Below are 20,342 nucleotides of genomic sequence, written 5' to 3'. Positions count from 1 at the left end.
TGTTTTAAGATATCTGTTCTCCTCTCTTTCTATTTTTCAAAACATCTTTTAAATCGAATTTTCACCGTGAAACGAGAGAGAAATCGCAGTTTGAAAGTTGCTGTCCAGATTTGCAAAAAAACGTGTTGTTTGCTTTGTTTCTTCGTCGACGACGGCCTCTCGAGATAAAATCTACCATCGATTACGACCCAAGACGGTGTCAACAATACATGTAGGTTGAGAGTGCATCAAATCCTCCTCTTTCTCCCTTTTATTTCGTTATCTTATGTTTGTTTTTTTATAGTTCGTTTTTACTTTGTTTATCGTTTGTTATCATTAACTATGAAACTAGTTTAGTCCGAGTATGAGTTAAAGTACCACCATGAACACCCGCGTTGACTTGAGATGGGAAAGAAACCGCTACATCAGTCGGTCGTAACCCCCGTCTCATTTACATATCCTCGTGTTCAAGGTAGGGCATTAATAAAACGAATTCTAACTTCGCTCTTCGCTTTTGACCCCTTTCTTGTTTCGTGTAATTCGACCCACCCTAGGACCCGTCACATGTTAGTATGACCTCTGATTGTTAACATATAACTCGTTTAGATGACATTAGATCAGTTTAATAACCTAATTAGACACGTTAGGGTACATCGACATAGCTTTAAAAATCAACTAACAATTCTATAACCTAATTGAACGCATCTCTCTTTTCACTCGATTTCTCGCTAGCATAGGAGTGCGTGATTAGCACCTTCCTATTAACACTCGATGAGTAGCATTAATATCGTAACTCCTTGACCTAATTTGACCCCTTTAGGCCGTGTAGAATACACATTTGCAAGGCATCTTTTCAATCGATCAACGTCGTTTCTAACTTGTTTTCTAGCCCGCTTTCGAACTTGTTTTGCAATCAATTGATCTAACTAATGAACCTGACCTAGGACCTAGGGTAGCCGTGTCTAGAGTGGCCGTGGCTTGGCCGTGTCCTTTGGTCTTTCTTGTTTCGTTTGTTTTACATCGTTTGTTCTTTATTGTTTTGTCGCTTGTAATTTATCGTTTGTTCATCGAGTTGTAATTTTCAAGTTAGCTTTCTTTTATCGAGTCAAAACCTCTTCCAAAAACCTTAGTCTTGTTTGGTTAGATGGTTGTGCCCCAATGCATGTAAGAGCGTAGTAAATCGCATGTTGTTTAAAGCAACATGGCCCGATTTATGCTAATGCATGCTTTGGTGTGTGGTCCTATGTCTAATTCGATGAGATTAAGTGAAAGCACACATTACGAGGAGTGACCCAAGGCCGTGAGTCATGTAAGCCGTGAGCCACCCCTTTGTGCACGTTTTCCTAGGCCGATTGGCCGTATAGTGTGTCGTGTATGGTTTTGTGTATAGCGTTGTATTTTAGATCGAGTTGTATCTTTAATTTCTCGTTGTGTCGGCATGAAATGCCTGGGTTGTAATAGGGTAGATCCCAACGGCTCCCCCATTCCCCTTAAGCCTTGTTTGTTTCATTTTATGTGTTGTTAGATCAATCAACCCACATGCTAAATTACAACTTTGACAAAGTTAGTTTAGTTGCATCTAAAATGACATAGAAATTGTTGTCACATGTTAGGGTTTTAAAACGATGTTTGCATATCATATATCGCAGTAGCTATGACCTTGTTTGAAATCCGACACTTGACTTAGTAGAGGCCGTTATTGACGGGCGGGGTTAGGTGTCCTTATGGGCTTCCTAACACGTACCCTCACCCCTTACTCAAGATCTATGGTTTGTGGATCCGTCTAAATACCATTGGATTACGAGAGTCATTCAAATCGAGTGATATAGGGTACAAGTCTTTATCTTTAATCACTCGTAGTCGATTGGCTTTATGCTTTTCGATGAAAGGTGTAAAGTTGACTTGAACGGTTCCAAGTTCCCAAAAAACTTGGTGGCGACTCTAATTTGTCTTAATTCGATTCGAAAGAACCTCGAGTCGATTATGTCTAGTGTGGATCCCGCGGACGCAGTTCCCGAGGGCCTTGTCCACAAAAAGATTGAAAGACAAGAATGAAGGTTGGTGGAAACAAAGCATACTTTGGGAACTTCCTTACTGGAAAACGTTGTTAATTCGACACAACCTAGACGTTATGCACATTGAGAAAAACTTCTTCGAACAACTTATCAACACGATGATGGATGTACCAGGTAAAACTAAATTTGGCCCTAAGGAAAAACTAGACTTTAATTAACTTTGTTATAAACGGCCAATATCATCTAGGTTTGTTTTAGAAACTGCGGAGAAAAAGGTTCTATGTGAATGGGTTGCTAAATTGAAATTCCAGGATGCTTATGCTTCAGATTTGAGTCGGTGTGTTGACCATAAAAATAAGGTGTTGCATTCTATGAAAATTCATGATTGTCATGTCTTTATGGAACTGCTACTCCCTGTTGCCTTGAGAGAGTTGCTTCCAACTAATTCTTGGAATGCAATAACTGAGATCAGCCAATTTTTTAGAGACCTGTGTACTTCTACGATTAGAGTTGATTCTATGGAACGTCTAGAGAATAACATTCCGGATATAATATGCAAGTTAGAGAAGATATTTCCCCCATCTTTCTTCAATTCCATGGAGCATTTGCCAATTCACTTACCTTATGAAGCGAAGGTTGGAGGACCTATTCAATATCGATGGATGTATCCATTTGAGAGATTTCTTAATCATATAAAAAGAAAGATTGGCAACAAAGCTCGGGTGGAGGGTTCCATATGCAATTCTTTTTTGTTAGAGGAAATTGCAAATTTCTGTTCCCTATATTTTGAAAGTCACATTGACACAAAAGCGAAAGATTTAGATGTTGGTGTGAATTCCGATGACGACATAGATTCAATGAAATTACCCGAGTTATTCAATGCTGACATGGGTACTACAACTGAGAAATGTATTCAGAGGCACTTGAGTCAGAAAGAGTATGAAGATTCTCATTTTTATGTGCTACGGAATTGTGGGAAATTGTTAGAGCCTTATGAAAAGTAAGTTATTATTTCGTCATTACTCAATATATTTTTAATTATCAAATAAGATCAAAATTATAGGTAATACATAATTAAAACATTTTCCTGCTATATATAGGGAATTTGAGACACATATCAAACTCACATTTCCTGATGTCATGTCCTCTGATGATGTTTGGAGCAAACATGACAAAAGTTATCCGAAATGGTTCCGAAATGAAGTAAGTAATACGTTTCATACTATCATATACCAATCCATTTATTTTGTTTGTTCATATCATTAGTTATGGAGATTATTAATATATATAACACATTAATTAACATATTGTTTTATTGATAGTCTTATAGATTAAAGGACCTTTTAATAGTTGCTCTAGCATTAGGTCCTAGTAGCAAGGTGAAGACATGGAAACGATATTCTATCAATGGCTATAAATTTCGAGCTTATAAGGAGGGAGTTGATCTTTCGAAAGCTACCTCAAGTAATGGGGTTTGTGTGAATTCTACAGAAGGTTTGGACTACTATGAAACCCTAAATGAAGTAATTGAGCTTGGTTATTATACCGAGAAAAGGGTTTATAGGGTGATATTGTTTAAATGTGATTGGTTTGATAATTCTCAACTAGGACTTAATATCCATAAGGCATACGGACTTGTAGATGTAAATGAGAAAAAGAAGTTTCGTGGACATAACCCATTCGTGGTAGCTTTTCAAGTCGATCAAGTTTGTTATGCTCCTTATCCAACCACTAAGAAAGGTAATCAGCAATGGTCCGCGGTTTTTAAAACCAAGGCAAGATCACATGTTGATGCTCCTGTTGACGAAATTGTCTTCCAAGAGGATGTGGTTGTCAATGATCACGCATCTTAACCAATTTTGGTGGAAGAGTCAGAAACTGAAGATGAATATGTGGTTGTGGAAATGGGTGAAAGGGAATATGACGGGGATGTCGGAGAAGAAGAGGATAATGAAGTTGAAGTTGAAGAAAATAGAATAGAGGAAAATGGGGAAGAAGATGAAGAAGTCGGAATGCTTTTTTCAGATGATGATGAACCTCTTTTGATTCATAGTGATAGTGATAGTGATGAGTGATGGGAGTTGTTGTAATTCTACTATATTAATGTATGAATTTTAATGAAATCATTTTTATGTATGAATTTTAATCATTGAATCAAATTGAAGCATTTTAATCATGACACTTCATTTTTGTTTTCATTTTTGTTGGACTACCAATTTGCGGTGTTAATTATTTATTTATTATATTGTTCATGACACTCCAATTTATACTAACGATTTTTATTCAACTGACAATTTCTGTTGTTTATGATTAGTATATGGCGAGTTTAATTCGAAAGATAATAGGGAGCGATGTGGGGAAGTCGCCGTAACGAGGAGAACGATGAGATTGATAATGATGATGACGAGGGTGTTCGGACATTTAATCCGGAAACGGATAATATGCGAATAATTCTATCACAAAACAAACCAGATGGTAAATGGTAAGTGTTCTAAAATTTATTTTTAGCTTTATGAAATATATATCATTCAAATCATTTTATTTAAATTTTCAATATATGTTTGTTTTAATTTTCAGGTGGAGTGACAAGTGCATAAAAAAATATGCCGCATTGGTCGTTCACAAATAACATTTCAGATGAAGAGTACTTCACCAAATGGAGTGAGGCGAGCCAAGCGCAGCGTTTGAAGATGTGGAATTGGTTTAGGGTAATTTAAAAGTTACCTATTATTTACTTTACGTTAATAATTTTTATTTTATTTTTATTAATTAAAGTCATCTTCTATTACTAATTAAATACTCGTTTTTGAAATAGAAACATGTGAAGTCCGTCGATAAAGAGTATAACCCTAAGCCCGATTGGCAAAAAGAGGTCACGAGGCGGATTACCAAGCTTATTAATGGACTCAAGTATCTAAAGAACAAATCCGATTGGGTACCGCTCTCTTGGTGGGTGAATCTGAAGGAAAGAAAAGAAAAAGACCCTGAATTTGCCAAAAGTTCTAAGACAAATAAGGCAAATAGAATGTCGGATGCTAAGGACGGGAAAGCACTAGGCACTCATACTCTAGGCCGTAAGAGTTGCTCCGATGCTTTCATGGAATTGGTAAGTATTATACTCCCTCCAAATTTATTATTTTTCACAAATTGGTTACAAGTATTATTGATTGCCGAATATAATCAATTTACGTTTTTATGCTACTTTCAGGGTGAGTCGGCCACACCATACAAGTTGTTTACAAAGACCAAGAAAAACAAGAAGGGGGAGTGGGTTAATCCTCGAGCCGCTAAGACCGACGTAAGTTAATATTTATTGTATTTATCTAATTCATAAGGTTAATAGTTATTATATTTTCCTCATTTTTAAATATAACATCATTTTTTCCTTATTTGTTTTTCTTTTAGGCCATTTATCAAGAAGAGATGAGTCGACCAACGCCCCCCGGAGAGCCTCCAGACGAGTATCGTTCGTTCTACAAAGCGGTCGATGGTTTTGACAATCGTGGAAGATTTTTCGGGAACGGTGATGTAGCGGCCGAACAATGGTATGAACGTCCGTGTAACAAAGGTACTCGTCGATCATTCTCTTACACTCCTACCCAGTATACTCAATTTGCCACCCAACTAAACAATGAGCGAACCGCACGACAAAGTCTTGAGGCAGAAATAAAACAAGCAATGGCTCAGATGCGCGCATCTCAACCCCCTCCCTCGTGCTCCGGTAACCCTCGCCCTTTCCGTAGAGAAGACAATGAGGATGGTGGGCATGGCTTTGGTAGTGACTTTATTGAGCCTCTAGGTAATTATTAGTACCGTCTTCTATGTTCTTATGTTGGTAGTTTAGTTAAGGCTACCTTAGGACACTTATGATTATGGATTTTAGTAGTTTAGTTGGTATGTAAAAGACATTATTTTATGAGACATGTAAAAATTTGACCTTTAGCTTTTATGTAATAACTTCGGTCTTCCAATCGTGTTTGGTTTTCTTTCGTTGCTTTCGTTGTCTACTCTTGATTCCCGCTCATGCGGTCGACATGATAATGGATTCCCGCTTGGCGGTCGACGGTCGTATTTGGTTTTTGCAGGTTTGGTGCGTAAAAACAATGCAAAAACCGCATTGTGGCTGGGCAGCAAGCTGCTGTTTTCAGCTACTGCCCAATTATGTCCTGACGGAAATACCGTCACATAAGTCAACAAAATGCTGACCAATACTGACGCAAAAACCGTCAGTACAGGGCCATTACTGACGGAAATTCCGTCACAGAAGTCAAACAATTTGTTGACTCCTGTGACGGAATATCCGTCAGTAATGGTTCTCTAGTGACGGTTTTTCCGTCAGGATTAGTCAACATTTTGTTGACTTGCCTAGTCACCCTAAATGTGACATTTTGACGGAATAACCGTCAGTAGTGGCCATTACTGACGGAAATACCGTCAGATATATGTATTCTGTGACCATTTGTAGTGACGCTTCAATCCTGACGGAAAAACCGTCAGGAATGGCCATTCCTGACGGTAAAAACCGTCAGGAATGGCCATTCCTGACGGAAAAGAGGCCGTAGTGACGGTTTTTTTCCGTCAGTTTTCCGCGTTTATTTTGTAGTGCTCACTCCTCCTCTCGAAGGTCGATTTCAAACGCTAGTTTAGAGGTACCCTCCCTTGGTTCTCCCTTTCGGTCTCAACTTAGGTTAGTGATAAGACCAATTTTCGGGTATCCAATTTACAACCTAACCAACTCTCGTTGGTGGACAAGGGTTACAAATCGACACTACTCAAAATTAATCCATAAACCAAATCAATCCTCTAGGCTACCCTCCCCAATTTCCCCAAACAATTAGCCTCTATGTGAATCAATTGGTGAAATTACTCATGTCGGGTCAAACCGAGTCCTAGTAGAAGACTACTCAGTAATCATGGTTCTAAAAGCAATAGAGACAATAAAGATGGATTCTTTAGGCATAATCATGGTGGAAGAATAAATTCTACTACTAATCATGCAATAATCCAACTCAAATTATCAAGAAAGATGATTTAATCTAAGAATGGAAGAGGATTAAACTAAAAGACACAAACTTTAACTCAATAACCCAAAGACTCAATCTTTGGAGGAGAAACATGAATAAGGAAGAGAAAAAGTAAATGTAAACAAATGAAATTAAAAAGATAAATAAGAGGAAAAATTATACCAACAACTGGAAATTTGGATTGAAATATGGAAGGATTCTTCAATTCTCCAAATACAACCCAAAATTACTAATTGTAAACTAATGAAAAGAGAAGAACTTGCATAAATTAAAGAAGAATTAAACTAATGATTAAAGAAAGATTGCAACTTTTTATTGAATGTAATTGAGAGGGGAAATATTAGGGTTCTACAATATTGAGAGAGAATAATAATCTAGTCTAATTTCTAAGTTGGTCTAATATTGTCTAATGTAAGGGTGTGTGTCTAATAATGAGAGTATTGTCTATATATTCTACTAATAATCTTAATAATTAATAATAATCCACCTAGTAATAGACACGAGACACCCCCCCCCCCCCCCCCCGGGTTGGAGGGCGGTAGCCGGGTGACCGGCTCAGAGCACGTAGACAAGAAGGAGAAAGGAGGATGACGTCGTGGAAGCCGGTTGGCCGGCCGAAGGGTGGCCGGCTGGTGGACGAACTTGGCCGTGCTATTGGTTGTTGTTGTCGTGCACAAAGAAGCAGTTGCAGGAGTGATGATGGTGGTAGAGGACGACGGAGTTGCTGGTGGCTGCCATGGTGATTGATTTCGCACTCGGTTTCGATTCCGAGTCAAGGTGAGCAATTAAGTTGAGCTGGGTATGGTGTGGTGAATTAATGATGAATGAATGGAGAATGATGGTGATCGTGGTAATGAAGCTATGATGAGTGAAGTTATGGAGGATGATAGTGGATATATGTGTAGATGTATGATGATGATGGTGGATGTATAAGAAGATTAAGAAAGATGCTGGTAGATGGTAAAGTGTGTTTGTAAATTGATTTTTCCAATTTGAAGAGATTGACCGTTGACTTTGACTTGGCATTGCTCTTTAATTTCCGTTTCATTTTGCCTCTTTGCCTACACGTTATTACAATAAAATGATATTAATACTAATTATTATATAAAATCCGACTAATGATTAATTATAGCTAGGATGATTAATTATTATAAATTAGTAATTAAATGAGCTTTTTAGACATTAAGCACACAAAATCGAGTCGGAATAAGGTATAAATGCGGGGTAAAATACGACTAAAATGTTACTTATCAAAAAGCAGGGCCTTACTTCAATTTAGCTCTATTCTCTTCAGTTCAGTTAAATTTAACTCTCATAAATTCCTTAAGGGGGCGTTTGGTTAGAGAAAGGGAAAGGGAAAGGAAATTAGAAAGGGTAAGAGGAGGAAAGGTAAGGGATTACCTAAAACTTAACTAGTTGTTTGGTTACATCAAGAAAATCAAGTATGGTGAGTTGTGGTTTGTTTTGGTGTGCGGGTGGTGGTTTAGGTGGGGTGGTTGTGGTGGTGATGGTGGTGGCGGCGGTGGTAGTAGTTGGTTGTGATGGTGGTGGTGGCATCATGGTGGCTTATGTGGGGTGGCTGTGGTGGTGGTTTTGGTGGTGGTGGTGTTGGTGGCGATGGCGTCGTGGTGGTGGTTGTTCTAGTGGGGTGGCTTTGGTGATGGTGATAGTAGTGGTGGCGGTATCATGGTGGTTGTGGCGGTGGTGGCGGTGGTGGTTTATGTGGGGTGGCGGTGGTGGTAGTGGTGGTGATGGCGTCTTGATGGTAACTGGTGTGGTGGGAGTCGCAAGTGTGATGACAGGTAAATAAGGTGGTTGAAGGGTAGTGAAATATCATACCTTGGAGGGGTGGGGAGTAAGGAATTAGATCGATTGAGGGGTAAGAAAGGGAGTTTCATTCTCTTTGTTTGTGTCAAACAAACACCAACAAAGGAAATCAATAACTTTATTTCCCTTTCCCTTTCTTATAGACCCCAACCAAACACCAACAAAGAAAATTGATGATTACAGCCTTTTATAAACCACTTTTTGAAAATTACAACCTTATATAATTTTTTTTGTAAATTACATCCAAAATATCACTTTTCTTCTAAAATTGCACCAAGTCAAGGTTTCCGGTGAATTTTTTAAAAATATGACCGATATATTTTAGAGCTTACCCAGATTTGTTACCTCTCCTTACCACCTCTCTCAAAAAAAAAAAAAAATCCAGAAAATTACGTAAAACCAAAATCTGTCAGATTTCTTACCTCTCCATATTGATATATTCTCCTTTATCGATATCCCTAAAATTACACAACACAATACTACTATTACCACCATTAATCTCAATATCAATGTCTGCTAAAACCCTAAATCCTAATTTCCCAGAAATCAATCCAACATTTCCAAATCAAACAACAATAACAACAACAAAATTAGTAGTTGTTGTATCAAAGAAGCCCAAGTATATCAATATGGAGATGAAAGATATACATATTACCAAAATTGAAGAACCCTAAGTATTTTCAATTTGGGGAAAATTCATCTATGAAGTATAAAAGAGAGATGATGAAGAACACTAATTACTTTTAAGAGAACATAGAAATAATAGAATTCAATTAAATTGATTATGGTAGAATTTGAAGAAAAAGGACAAATTAGATTAGGTAATGGTGAATTAGGAGAGATGATGGAGTTGTGAAATATGATGAACATAAGGGGATACAAAAGATGAAGGTAAGGACATTTTTGTCAAAAAAGATGAACTTAAGTGACAAAAATTCAAATTTGAATCAATTTTCCACCGGAGTAAATGTTTTTGGCTGTAATTTTTCATCGGAAGTGATATTCTGGATGTAATTTTCAAAAAAAAATTATATAAGACTATAATTTACAAAAAGTAATAATTTATAAAAAGCTGTAATTATCAATTTTCTCTTAATTTAACTATTTTCAAATTTCAACCAAAAGAACCGGAATTTGGGACCTTAGCAAAAGTGTTAAACCCCATCAAAACCCCACCCAAACCGAATCAAACCCACCCATAAACAAAAAAAATGGCAACAACATTCTCAGCTTCATGCTCAACTACCAGCAACTGTAATCTCCACTACCCAAAAACCTTCAGCATTCATTCTTCAAATTCTTACCAATTCATCAAAAACCCACTTCAAATCTTCACCAAAGGTACAATCTTTATCCCTCTTTCATCTCTAATCTTCAATTTATTATCTTAAATTGAGTTTTAATTGTTAAAATTTTAATCTTTGTGTTTAATTAGGATTGAAATTACCATCAAACAACCAGAGAATTAAAGCAGTAAATGCGGAGAGAATACTGAAAACGACGTCGTGGGATGAGAAGCCCTATGAAGTATTACCAAATGGTAAAAAATCATACTTGGATGAACAAGATGTTGTCACATTTCTTGACCCTCCTAAAGATCTTATTCCTTTGGACCCTTCTACTTATAATCCTGCTTCTTATCTCTGGTAAAGTGGTAATTCACATTTTTGTTTTTATTTTCGGTGGCGGAACTAGGGCTGAACAATGAAAAATTTGAACTTTTAGTTAAAATATTCGATATACTGTCTTAGTCAATTGTTGTCCTTTCTATTTTAAGAATAAACTTGATGAATAATTTGATCATTCACACACTATTTGATCCACCTGTCATTTAGTAACTGGCTCCTCCTCTTTTCTTGGTCTTTGTGCCAAAATCAAAGGACAACAATTGACCGGGACGTTTTTTCTCTATTTTACTAGATTTCATTATTAGTTTGCCTACCGAAGTTTTTGGCACCGCTAACTTTAAATCCTGGTTCCGCCACCGCTTATATTCCATTTTCTATGTAGCTTTGGTAGTTTGGTTAGTAGTTTAATCTTCTGTGTAATACTCTAGTTTTAATCAGCATTGCATTGCTATGTGTAGTGTGTATGAAGCTGTGATTAGTTGGAAGTATTCAGTTCATTTTCAGCTAAGTGTTATATATGTTGCTCGGGCTTTTCAATATTACCTCGCTTACCCGTGTCAAATACTTTACACTCGGACGTGGGTAGGACTCTCAGACACTTCATTTTAAACCAAATGCATGAATCTTTTTCATAAAATTGACGAATCAGACACTAGGACACACACTCGTGTGTCGTGTCATCGTGTGGATACTTCTAACTAAGTCTGAGCAACATAGGTTAAACTTAATGATTGACTAGTTTAGAAACAAATGAATGGTGGGCCATGTACGAGTTATTTGGATTCGAGTTTTTGTAGTTTCGTTGCATACAAGTCTTGGATGTGGATCATATGGTAAGAGATAGTGATCTTTTTAAGAATTTTGTGCTGTGTTTTCCCTGAACTATTGTACAATGTTGTATATGTAAAACTGTGATCTCTGAGACTATGAGTTTTTTTTGCATCTCGTTTTATTGGCCAGGAAGAAAATTTCCGAGATTCCAGAAGAAAGGCGGCATAGGCTGTTGTACCTCTTCAATCCAAGGTACCTTGATAAATGCCACCCAATACAATATGTGGGACATAGATGATGGCTTTTGTTCCTATTTCTTTTAGTTTCATGTCGCGATCTTTCTGCAATGAAGGGTTTGGATAGACTTGTTTGACGTCTAATGCAGGTTAATTTCTGCTGCTTGGGAGGCTGCTGGTACACGTTATGATGATGCTAAGTTAGCGGAGATGAGCTCCTCCAGTTTACTCTCTGCTAAAAATGATGCTTTGTCACTTGAATTCTGGAACTGCCGTAAAAGTGGAGGTGGCTTTCTAACGCCCTCGATTTTTATTTTTTGACTAATGTGCTTCTAGTTGTGAGAAATTTTTGACTTTGATTGTTCGACATTGTGATACAGGACCAATACCACTTGCACTGATCAGTCACTTACAGAAGGTGCGCTCTTTGATCAGTCTAATTTATTTATTTTATTTTTTATGATCCTTCATCTCTTACCCTGCTTAGGTAGATTCTGATTTCAGGATTAATTCTTTTTTAATGCAGGCTTTATTTAGAGCAAACGGAAAAATTTACGGAAGACTAATTGGTAAACTCGTCGTCTAAAGGCTAATTTAAGTGTATAGGGTGTGCGAGCCCAGTTCTTGTTATTGTTGACTAAAAATGATGTACAATCCAGGTGGATCTACTCTTGCCCGCATTGCAACTTCTTTCAGTCCGCTATATTTTAGTGTGAAAGAAGTTCATGAAGTAATGCCTACAGAGCAACCTTGTGATATAGCTTATGAATTTGGGGATGGGCACCTCGATCTTCAAGATTATCCAGAAGGTTTCCCTAAACCTGGTGAGTGAGATTACAAGCTTTTTATTTAATTTTTTATTTATTTCACTCTAACAGCCATAGGCAAAGAAAACGCTGTGCGTATTTATACCTTGGTTCAAGAAAATAAATGATCATGGCTCATACTTAGCAAGTTAGCAGGCTATAATGGATGATAACAACCCATGGAAAAACTGACTTGAATGATTTGAGTATTTGACCGACCCAAACATGTCCTGAACCTGAAAAGAATAACAGATCATAAATGGATTTGGCTCTATAATGTCTCAACATGACTCCAAGTTAACAATTTGAAATGAGAACTTGATAGCCCATGACCAGAAATTGACCAATCTGTAACCATCAACTCAAAAATGAACTGAAGCTGAATTGACTTGTTGAGCCGAAATGACCCGATAACAGCTCGCTAGAAATTACCTGAACCCACAATGACCTGGCTTGAATCAGAGTATCAGACCGGAAGATCCGTTTTCCAGGTTTTACATTAAATGCTCAATTGTTGGAGCCTAATGGTCTCATTTAATAATTTGTCATATTAGAGATCGGAACTGAATCTCTGAATTTCAATTTCAGGCAGACATCCACGGCCTTTCAATGATCAAGTTGTAATATATGTTCGTCATGTTGGACCTGGGGTGATGGTCGGGCAGGCATGGCAAGAAGGGATAGCACTGGAACAAGTTCCTAAGAAATTATGCGGTGAAATACTTATGGTGAAAGATTATTCAACCTCTTCCGCTGATAGTCGCTGAAAGCCCGCACTCTCATATGGTTTCCAAGCAGGGAAACATAAACAGCATGATTCTAATATTCAACACTGAGCGATCATGTGAAGTTCAGCATGATTCCAGTATGCCATCCTCTTTTGTTCTCGGAGTACACTGAAGCATACTGGAGCAAAGTTCAATATATGACTATATGTCCTTGGTTTTTCTTGTGTTAAAAGGCTACATGGACGGTTTCAGTGCAAACGGGGTTTTCAACCCAGACCATAAGCAACCATGTCTCATTGACTTTATATGGTGAGCAATGCAAAGACCTAATTGAAGCTCTTACTGTAAAAAAGTTCGTCTCTGTAATCTAGTGGTTCAAGGCGATTGCATTGCCGTGACTGTGTACATTAGATGTCGCTATGCTCATAGTTTACGAATGCTCAACCGTTCACGCTTGACCTTGTAACAGAGGAAACCATGTCATCCCTTTCAAGCTGTAATCTGATCCTGCTGCATTGGTGTTAGAGCTTTCGGAGTATTTCACATCTTAGCAGTCAAATACTAATGCATGGCCCTTGTTCAGAAATGGATGATCTTCCTATCAAGGTTTCTTTAGTTAAGTACACTTGGTCTTTTGTGCTTCAAGGTCTAGTTGCCATTTAATAATTTCCATTTGCATCTGCATAAGCAAGGCGCATCATCGAGTATGCTATCGAGTTGCGTGGCTTAGTAGCGTAAGTCTATTATTCACACATAAATTCAGGACGAAAGTAAAATTGAAAGGAATACGAAAATTATTGACAGAACACTATTACATTATATGCGTGATATTTCATTAATTATGGAGAAAGCTACTCACTTGAGATCAAGTTTTCAATATCTTGTAAATCTTACCACAAAATTTGATCTTCACCTCTCTTGGTGAAACACAGTCTTTCCCAAATCTTTGCGCTTGTCTATAAACCATATCCAATTGAAACTGAGTAAAATAAGTGTTCACATTACTGATCAAAACTTCACAAGGATAAATAAAATTACAGTTCAAAATCAATGATGCTCAGCTCTGATCAATTCCTTCTAATTACAGAAATGGGAATTACACATAATCTAACAAGGTTAGATTGATAGAAGACAATGCACCCTCTACACATATAGGGTGGTGTGGAATACTATACCACCTCGAAAAAAATAGCCTGTTGAAATCAGTCGTCTCTGGGGAAAATGTGGATGACTGCTATAAAATTGCATTTTCTTCTACAATCCAGCCAATGCAAGCTTCTTTGCTTGAGTTACGCGCTTAAACTCAGCAGGATAATAGTTCTTTTCAACTTCCCATGCAACTTGGGACATTCCGTTGAATGTGGATTTGACACCCCTTGCATCTGTCACTTCTCTTGGGAACGGGATCCGCACCTCATAAATGCCGTTTGGAGGTGAGTAGAGACGCAGGTCGAACCCTAACCGGTCAACCCAAACCATCTTGGCTTCGGATACCTGCAACAAGGAAGGATGGAATCAGGATTCTGAATTTAAGATGCCAAAATTTCGGTATAACTTTTTGTTTGGTCTGATATGAAGAGGAAAATCTGTACCATGAAGAGGGAAAGCAGTCCGAACCTAAGTTCTAGCATATAAAGGGCAGCCTGGTGCACGATGGCGTCCCCGCTAGGCGAGGGTCCGGGGAAGGGTCCCACCACAAGGGTGTAATTGGGGCAAGCCTTCCCTTGCCATTTTGGCAAGAGGCCGCTCCAAGGACTTGAACCCGTGACCTTACGGTCACAAAGCAACACCTTAACCGGTGCGCCAACACCTTAACCTCTAATAGCATAATCATGATTATGGGTGCCTACTAGTCTACTACTACCTCCAGTGGCCACAAGGCACTCAGGATTCCTAACTTCAATTACCGTCAACACGAATTAAGGTATCAAATTTAGTTTCTCCCACAATATTTCGAGATTTGGCCCTTGCAGTAGGAAGTCTTGGAACATAGTAGCTCTGCTCATGGCAGGCAGTTACAAAAAATCGCAACCCGGTAAGGCAAGCAAGTCATGATCTTAAATACTCGTCAGCCTGTTTCTCGTTAATCAGAGAGAAATTATTAAGCTGAACTACTTGTGAGCTGTGAGAAATCAGCAAGCATAAAAAGATACTCGTATCCAGTTGTCGCCACACAAGAATTAATTGCAATGGTAATACTAGCTGCCAATAATCAAGCCAACCTCTGATCAAATTTGAGTCATGGCGAGTCTGACACTTTGGATATGTACTCATGTTACGAGTCGGACATTTCAACTGGAGTCTGAGTAACATAGCACAATACCACATGACACAGCATACAAAATTCATTCATAATCAAAAAGGAGAATTTTGCATATACATATGCTGCAAGCACAAAGCAATTTCATCCCTTTAATTAAGCACACTGTGAACTCCGTATTATCATGGCCACTCGAATGCAAGTAGATTAATACCTGTAGTTGCAGATCAGCATAAATATTGCAAAAGCGAAGGACATCTTCCATATTGTTTGTGTTGATATCCGTCACAATCTCCTCTGCAATATCTCTAAGGGGATCCGGGCATGCACTTTTATAATCTGAAGATGACACCCACACACCATCCTGAAAAAGCCGAAGATTTAGATCACCGAGAGGTTTTCGTCTTCAACAAAGTAATAGAAAAGAATTTACAAGGTTGAGAAGACATGAACAAATGCAAGTTAACCCCACACATGACACACCTCCTGAAAGTCTTCTTGTTGTAGGACACGGTCAACAGACACAACATATAAGAGATCGTCCTTGATCTCTTCTCCAAATCTCTTCTTCCAAACTGAATGTAGCTTCTGTCGAATTAAACATGAGAAGATTGAAATTTAACATAAGACTAAATCACTATAGCCTCTTCATCTAAAGTTACAAGGTTTCATAACCTCACCTTCAAGAGCATTTTATCTTCGGGTCTATCCAGGCTACCTTGGATGGTACACTGAGGAGTTCTCAAGCCACATTGCTCTAGCTGCATGTCAACAGATCATGTTATCCTCTATTCCAATAAGTAATATAGTTATACATAGAAGTACAAATATAGGATAGTAATATAGTATCCCACGTACATTATACTTCGTAATTGTTCACTTATAAATTTATAATCATATCATCAATGCAATAAAAAGACATTAAAGTTACTCCGAGGGCATCGATAAAGACACACAAAAGGAAATGGCAAAGCATCCAAATAACTGAGGCAAAATGTACGAAAAGCCTTTATTTAGGTCCCAACTACTACAAATGATTTAGAATAAGTGAATAACGTATCAAGGAGCGTGATCATTTCATTTCCAATGGAGCCAAAACTCCTTTTCTTTGGTTTTAGATTATCGTGGAATAAAGCCAAATGTCTCAGTCAACTGACCATGCCGCAGCTTATCTTATTATGAATCATTTGGTAACAAACTCTTTCTGCTATCAACATAGAGGTAAGATTGCATAAATCTGGCACTCCTTACCCCGCCACTAAAGAAAGCCCTTAAGGCATAGGATAATGTTGTTATATATCAATGTTTGGTGATCACTAAGACGCGACCTCAATAAGCCTCAAATTCTTATCTCCCTTTCCGCTACAAGGACACAGATGTTGTGTCAATGCACATATTGTTGCCTACTCATGAAAATCCTAAAGCATGAGCCATGATTTGCTCAAAATAGACGACAAGACCATCTAACTCAGCTCATTCGATGCTTTAGTCGTAACCATCCCAATATCAATCCTATCCACCAAAGGTACTCTCAAGTCTCATCACTATACACCAATGTAGACCACTCAACAGTCTTATTATTCAGTGGGTTATAACTTATACATACTTGCACTCCCATTAAGAAACCAATTTTAAAAGAAAGGTAAACGTCCACCCTTCTACAACCCAATGCCACACACTTTTTAACTCCTCAAAAACTGCAATCCAATTCTCTAACAATATACTCTCTCCGTCCCCGTCAATTGTTTACTCTCATAAACCATTATACTATCATAACTAAGGGGGGAAACAACATAAAAAGATCAAAGCTTCCTAATTCCTATACAAAGCACAATCTTACAACAACCCAATGCCAGAACTTAACTAGTACCTACATTACATGATCTCAACTACTCCAAATACAAACTCCAATAACAATAACAACGACAACTGCGAGATAAAACTACAAAGCACAATCTTAAAACAAACAAAACTATCCTACAATACATGATCAAAATTACTTAAAAAACAAACCCTAATAACAACAACATTACCCCAGTGCCTCAAGAGCTCCCGCAAATTACGACAATCTTACAACAAACAAAACCATGAACTTTATTCCTAAAGTAGCACCAAAAACAACCATAATTAGAGGGAATAATCAACCTGAACATGAAGAGTAGACCTTTTATCAAGAGAAAAATGTCGATTAGAGACATTTAAGCATAAAATAGGAGTACCATCAGCATCAACAGTAAAACGAACACCAATACCAAGAGGCCAACCATCATGTGTCAATGTTGAAAGTGTTCCATTTGAAGATAATTCCATTATTGTTCTTGAAACTTCACCTGGGTATGGTTTTGTTTGTGTTGTTGTTATTGTATTTGGGTCTGAAATTACTGAAATTGAGCATTTTACAGAGATTTTGGGAGTTGGGTTTTGCTTAATTGTGACAAAGTTTGGAACTTTTAGGGATTTTGGTTTGTGGGTTGTGAAGATTGATGGAAGAATGTGGTGGGAAATTGATTGGGTTTGTAAGATCATGTTTGTGTTTTGATAAATTGGAGAAATTTGGGATTTTTAGGGATTTGGGAGGGAGTAGGGAGTAGGGGGGAGAAGATGATGAATTGAAGATGTGAAGATGATGATTTTGATAATTTTGTGAAAGAAGGGGGGATGTAGTTGGTGTTTTTCTTCTTGTCTTCCCTATTGATGGTAAAAACTAAATTTGGTAAACGGGTTAATCGGGTTGGATTAGGAACGGGTTAGGTTAGTTTGTGCCGGCTTATTATTCCTAGTTTGGCAGAATTTGGGGAAGATGGATCGAGGCAAAACTTTTTGTTTTGGGTTATATTCGGAGCTGTTGTTACAGATCAAGTTATCTAGGAACAACAGAAAATGTGCAACGATAAATATTCTGGTCAGATTATATTGGTCAAGTCAATTTGGATTATAGGTTAAGCGCGGGGTTTTCAGTTCGGGTGTTTGATGAAATATGGGTATGGTTATTTAGATCGAGTCAATTTTACCAGGTCTCGTAGTAATTACAGTAAAACCAATCCTAGAGGCTCGGTAAACGGGTTAATCATGTTGGATCAGGTACGGGTAGGTTAGTTCGTGCTGGGTTATTTCTAGTTTGAGAGAATTCGGTCAGATCGCATCGACGAGCCATTTTGCTTCAGAACACTTTTGTATCCATTATTATAGATCACAAGTGATTTAGGAATAACAAACAGTGTGCAACAATAAATATTTAGGTCAGATTATATCGATCAAGTCAATTTGGGTTATAGGTCAAGCTATGGTCTTTAGTTCGAGTGTTTGGTGAAATACGGGTTTGGTTATTCAGATCGCTCGTTCTAATAAGGAGGACTTGAAATTCATGATTGAGTAATTTAAATTCGCAGAATTCGCCCATTCTAGTAAGGAGGACTTGAAATTTACGGTTGAGTAAAGCTCCTCTTAATCGGATCTAACTTGGAAACAACACAAACGTTAGTAAATCTCAAATTGACCCTGACAAAACCACAAAATTTATCGCAAAAATTAATTTTAGGTTATACTTAATATTTTACCTATATGAATTTGCAATTCTTTTCTAGTCAAATTATTACAAATAGCTAAAGATATAAAGGAGTCAATTCTTGTGAAATTGAACAGAATAAAAATGACAACATAAATGATACGAAGGCAAAAATTGCAATTTAACGAGTAAATAGTGAGAATGGAGTTTTACACTAATCTTTGGATTGAAATAATTCTGTAGCTTTTAACACGACGAATTGCAGAAATGAAATTACATTTACTACCAAAGTTTAACACTTAATCCTTCTATGACCAACACATGGTACTGAAAAATAACACAACCTTGTACATCCAACCAATTATGTATTTATGTAGTAATTATTATGTAGTAATCGGAGTAACCCGAAATTCACTAGGAACCGCGTTCCTTAGTTTACCCAACAGCTGGTTTGATCTATAGCATCCCGAAACTAAGAAGTCGTAGAAACCCCGATTTTTCTATAATTTTAGCAAAGCAAGTTTCAGACACATTTGACCCGAATTTCTCAAAGACGGTGTTGCAGAGCTCAAACTCGGTATGAAGTACTCGCTTGATTGCAAACTCCATATGACTACCCCATTGACCTGCATATTCTTCGAGTTTTTGAGCAGAGTCCGATTCATTTAAGGCCGAGCTCCTAAAATCAATATAGATGGTTTTGCAGTTCTCAAACCTGTCATTATTCGCTTCTAATCTTTCGACGATGGTTCGTAGTTCAACGATGTTTTCAGGGAGTTCCTTCACCATCCGTCTGAACTCGATCTCTAACTTGTCGAAAGAATCACTTAAAACACCATCACTAACACGAACACGACCCTCCATGTATTTCAGCTTCTTAAGTATTCTTAGCGACTGATTTAGGTTCAACACATACCTGTCATCAGCAAGAACGTCTTCGTCAATCAACTCGACTATGTCTTCCATCCACTGCATTGCTAACCCGCAGTTATCAGTCAGAAACCTCAAACCCTCTTCAAATTGTTTTATCAAAGACAGGTACCCAACTACGTCGCGTTTTGTAGGGCCCAACACCAGTAACCTCTCGATCTCTTGTACAGAATCGTACATTTTCAGGACTGGAGACACTGGTCCAAACGCCTGGTCCGCATGTTGTTCGATTGCAGAAACAGTAGCTTCTCTACTGTAAGTTGATTTCAGCACAGCTGATACCAATGGTATGTTCTTATTCATCTTAGTTAACCGAACAATTTCGGGAAGAATAATTTTTATTACTGTAGAAGTTAAGGTAACAGTTAAGTAATTGATGCAATTTGTGTGTATATCAGTGTATATATATACAATATTACCAAGTATCTTGCTTTCCTAATATCTCGACGTATACCATTATACGAGTACAAAATTTAGGAAAGTTTTTATTTTTCCCTTTTATGGAAGCAAGAAATAGGAAAGTTGACTTAGTTTATATGGCAAGTTTGTTCAAATATTATTAAACAATTAAGCAATTAAGGTAATTTTTATGAAGATAAAAATGTCGATTAGAAACATTCATACCATAGGACT

At 37.6% G+C, this 20,342-nt stretch overlaps 3 protein-coding genes across 3 annotated transcripts; 1 reads left to right on the top strand and 2 right to left on the bottom strand.

Moving 5' to 3' along the window:
• Positions 1-9,969: 9,969 nt before the first annotated feature.
• Positions 9,970-13,551, top strand: LOC141613241 (uncharacterized). Its single transcript, XM_074431983.1, has 8 exons — positions 9,970-10,186; positions 10,281-10,491; positions 11,434-11,496; positions 11,630-11,766; positions 11,861-11,898; positions 12,007-12,049; positions 12,140-12,304; positions 12,875-13,551. The coding sequence occupies exons 1-8, from the start codon at positions 10,057-10,059 to the stop codon at positions 13,051-13,053; spliced, it is 966 nt and encodes a 321-aa protein (XP_074288084.1). The 5' UTR covers positions 9,970-10,056; the 3' UTR covers positions 13,054-13,551.
• Positions 13,552-13,969: 418 nt separating this feature from the next.
• Positions 13,970-18,004, bottom strand: LOC141613246 (glutamyl-tRNA reductase-binding protein, chloroplastic). The gene is made up of 5 exons (XM_074431987.1): positions 17,420-18,004; positions 15,955-16,035; positions 15,758-15,862; positions 15,489-15,638; positions 13,970-14,508 (listed from the first exon to the last, which is right to left on the bottom strand). The coding sequence occupies exons 1-5, from the start codon at positions 17,798-17,800 to the stop codon at positions 14,269-14,271; spliced, it is 957 nt and encodes a 318-aa protein (XP_074288088.1). The 5' UTR covers positions 17,801-18,004; the 3' UTR covers positions 13,970-14,268.
• A 1,231-nt stretch (positions 18,005-19,235) lies between these two features.
• On the bottom strand, positions 19,236-20,012 carry LOC141588666 (uncharacterized). The gene has a single exon (XM_074410099.1). It carries the CDS (start codon positions 20,010-20,012, stop codon positions 19,236-19,238), a length of 777 nt encoding a protein of 258 aa, XP_074266200.1.
• Positions 20,013-20,342: the final 330 nt, after the last annotated feature.

Source organism: Silene latifolia, chromosome 1 (genome assembly GCF_048544455.1).
Source record: "Silene latifolia isolate original U9 population chromosome 1, ASM4854445v1, whole genome shotgun sequence".
NCBI classification, from domain to species: Eukaryota; Viridiplantae; Streptophyta; class Magnoliopsida; order Caryophyllales; family Caryophyllaceae; genus Silene; species Silene latifolia.
The sequence above is the reverse complement of the archived record's forward strand: the minus strand, read 5'-3'. Positions and strand labels throughout refer to the sequence as shown.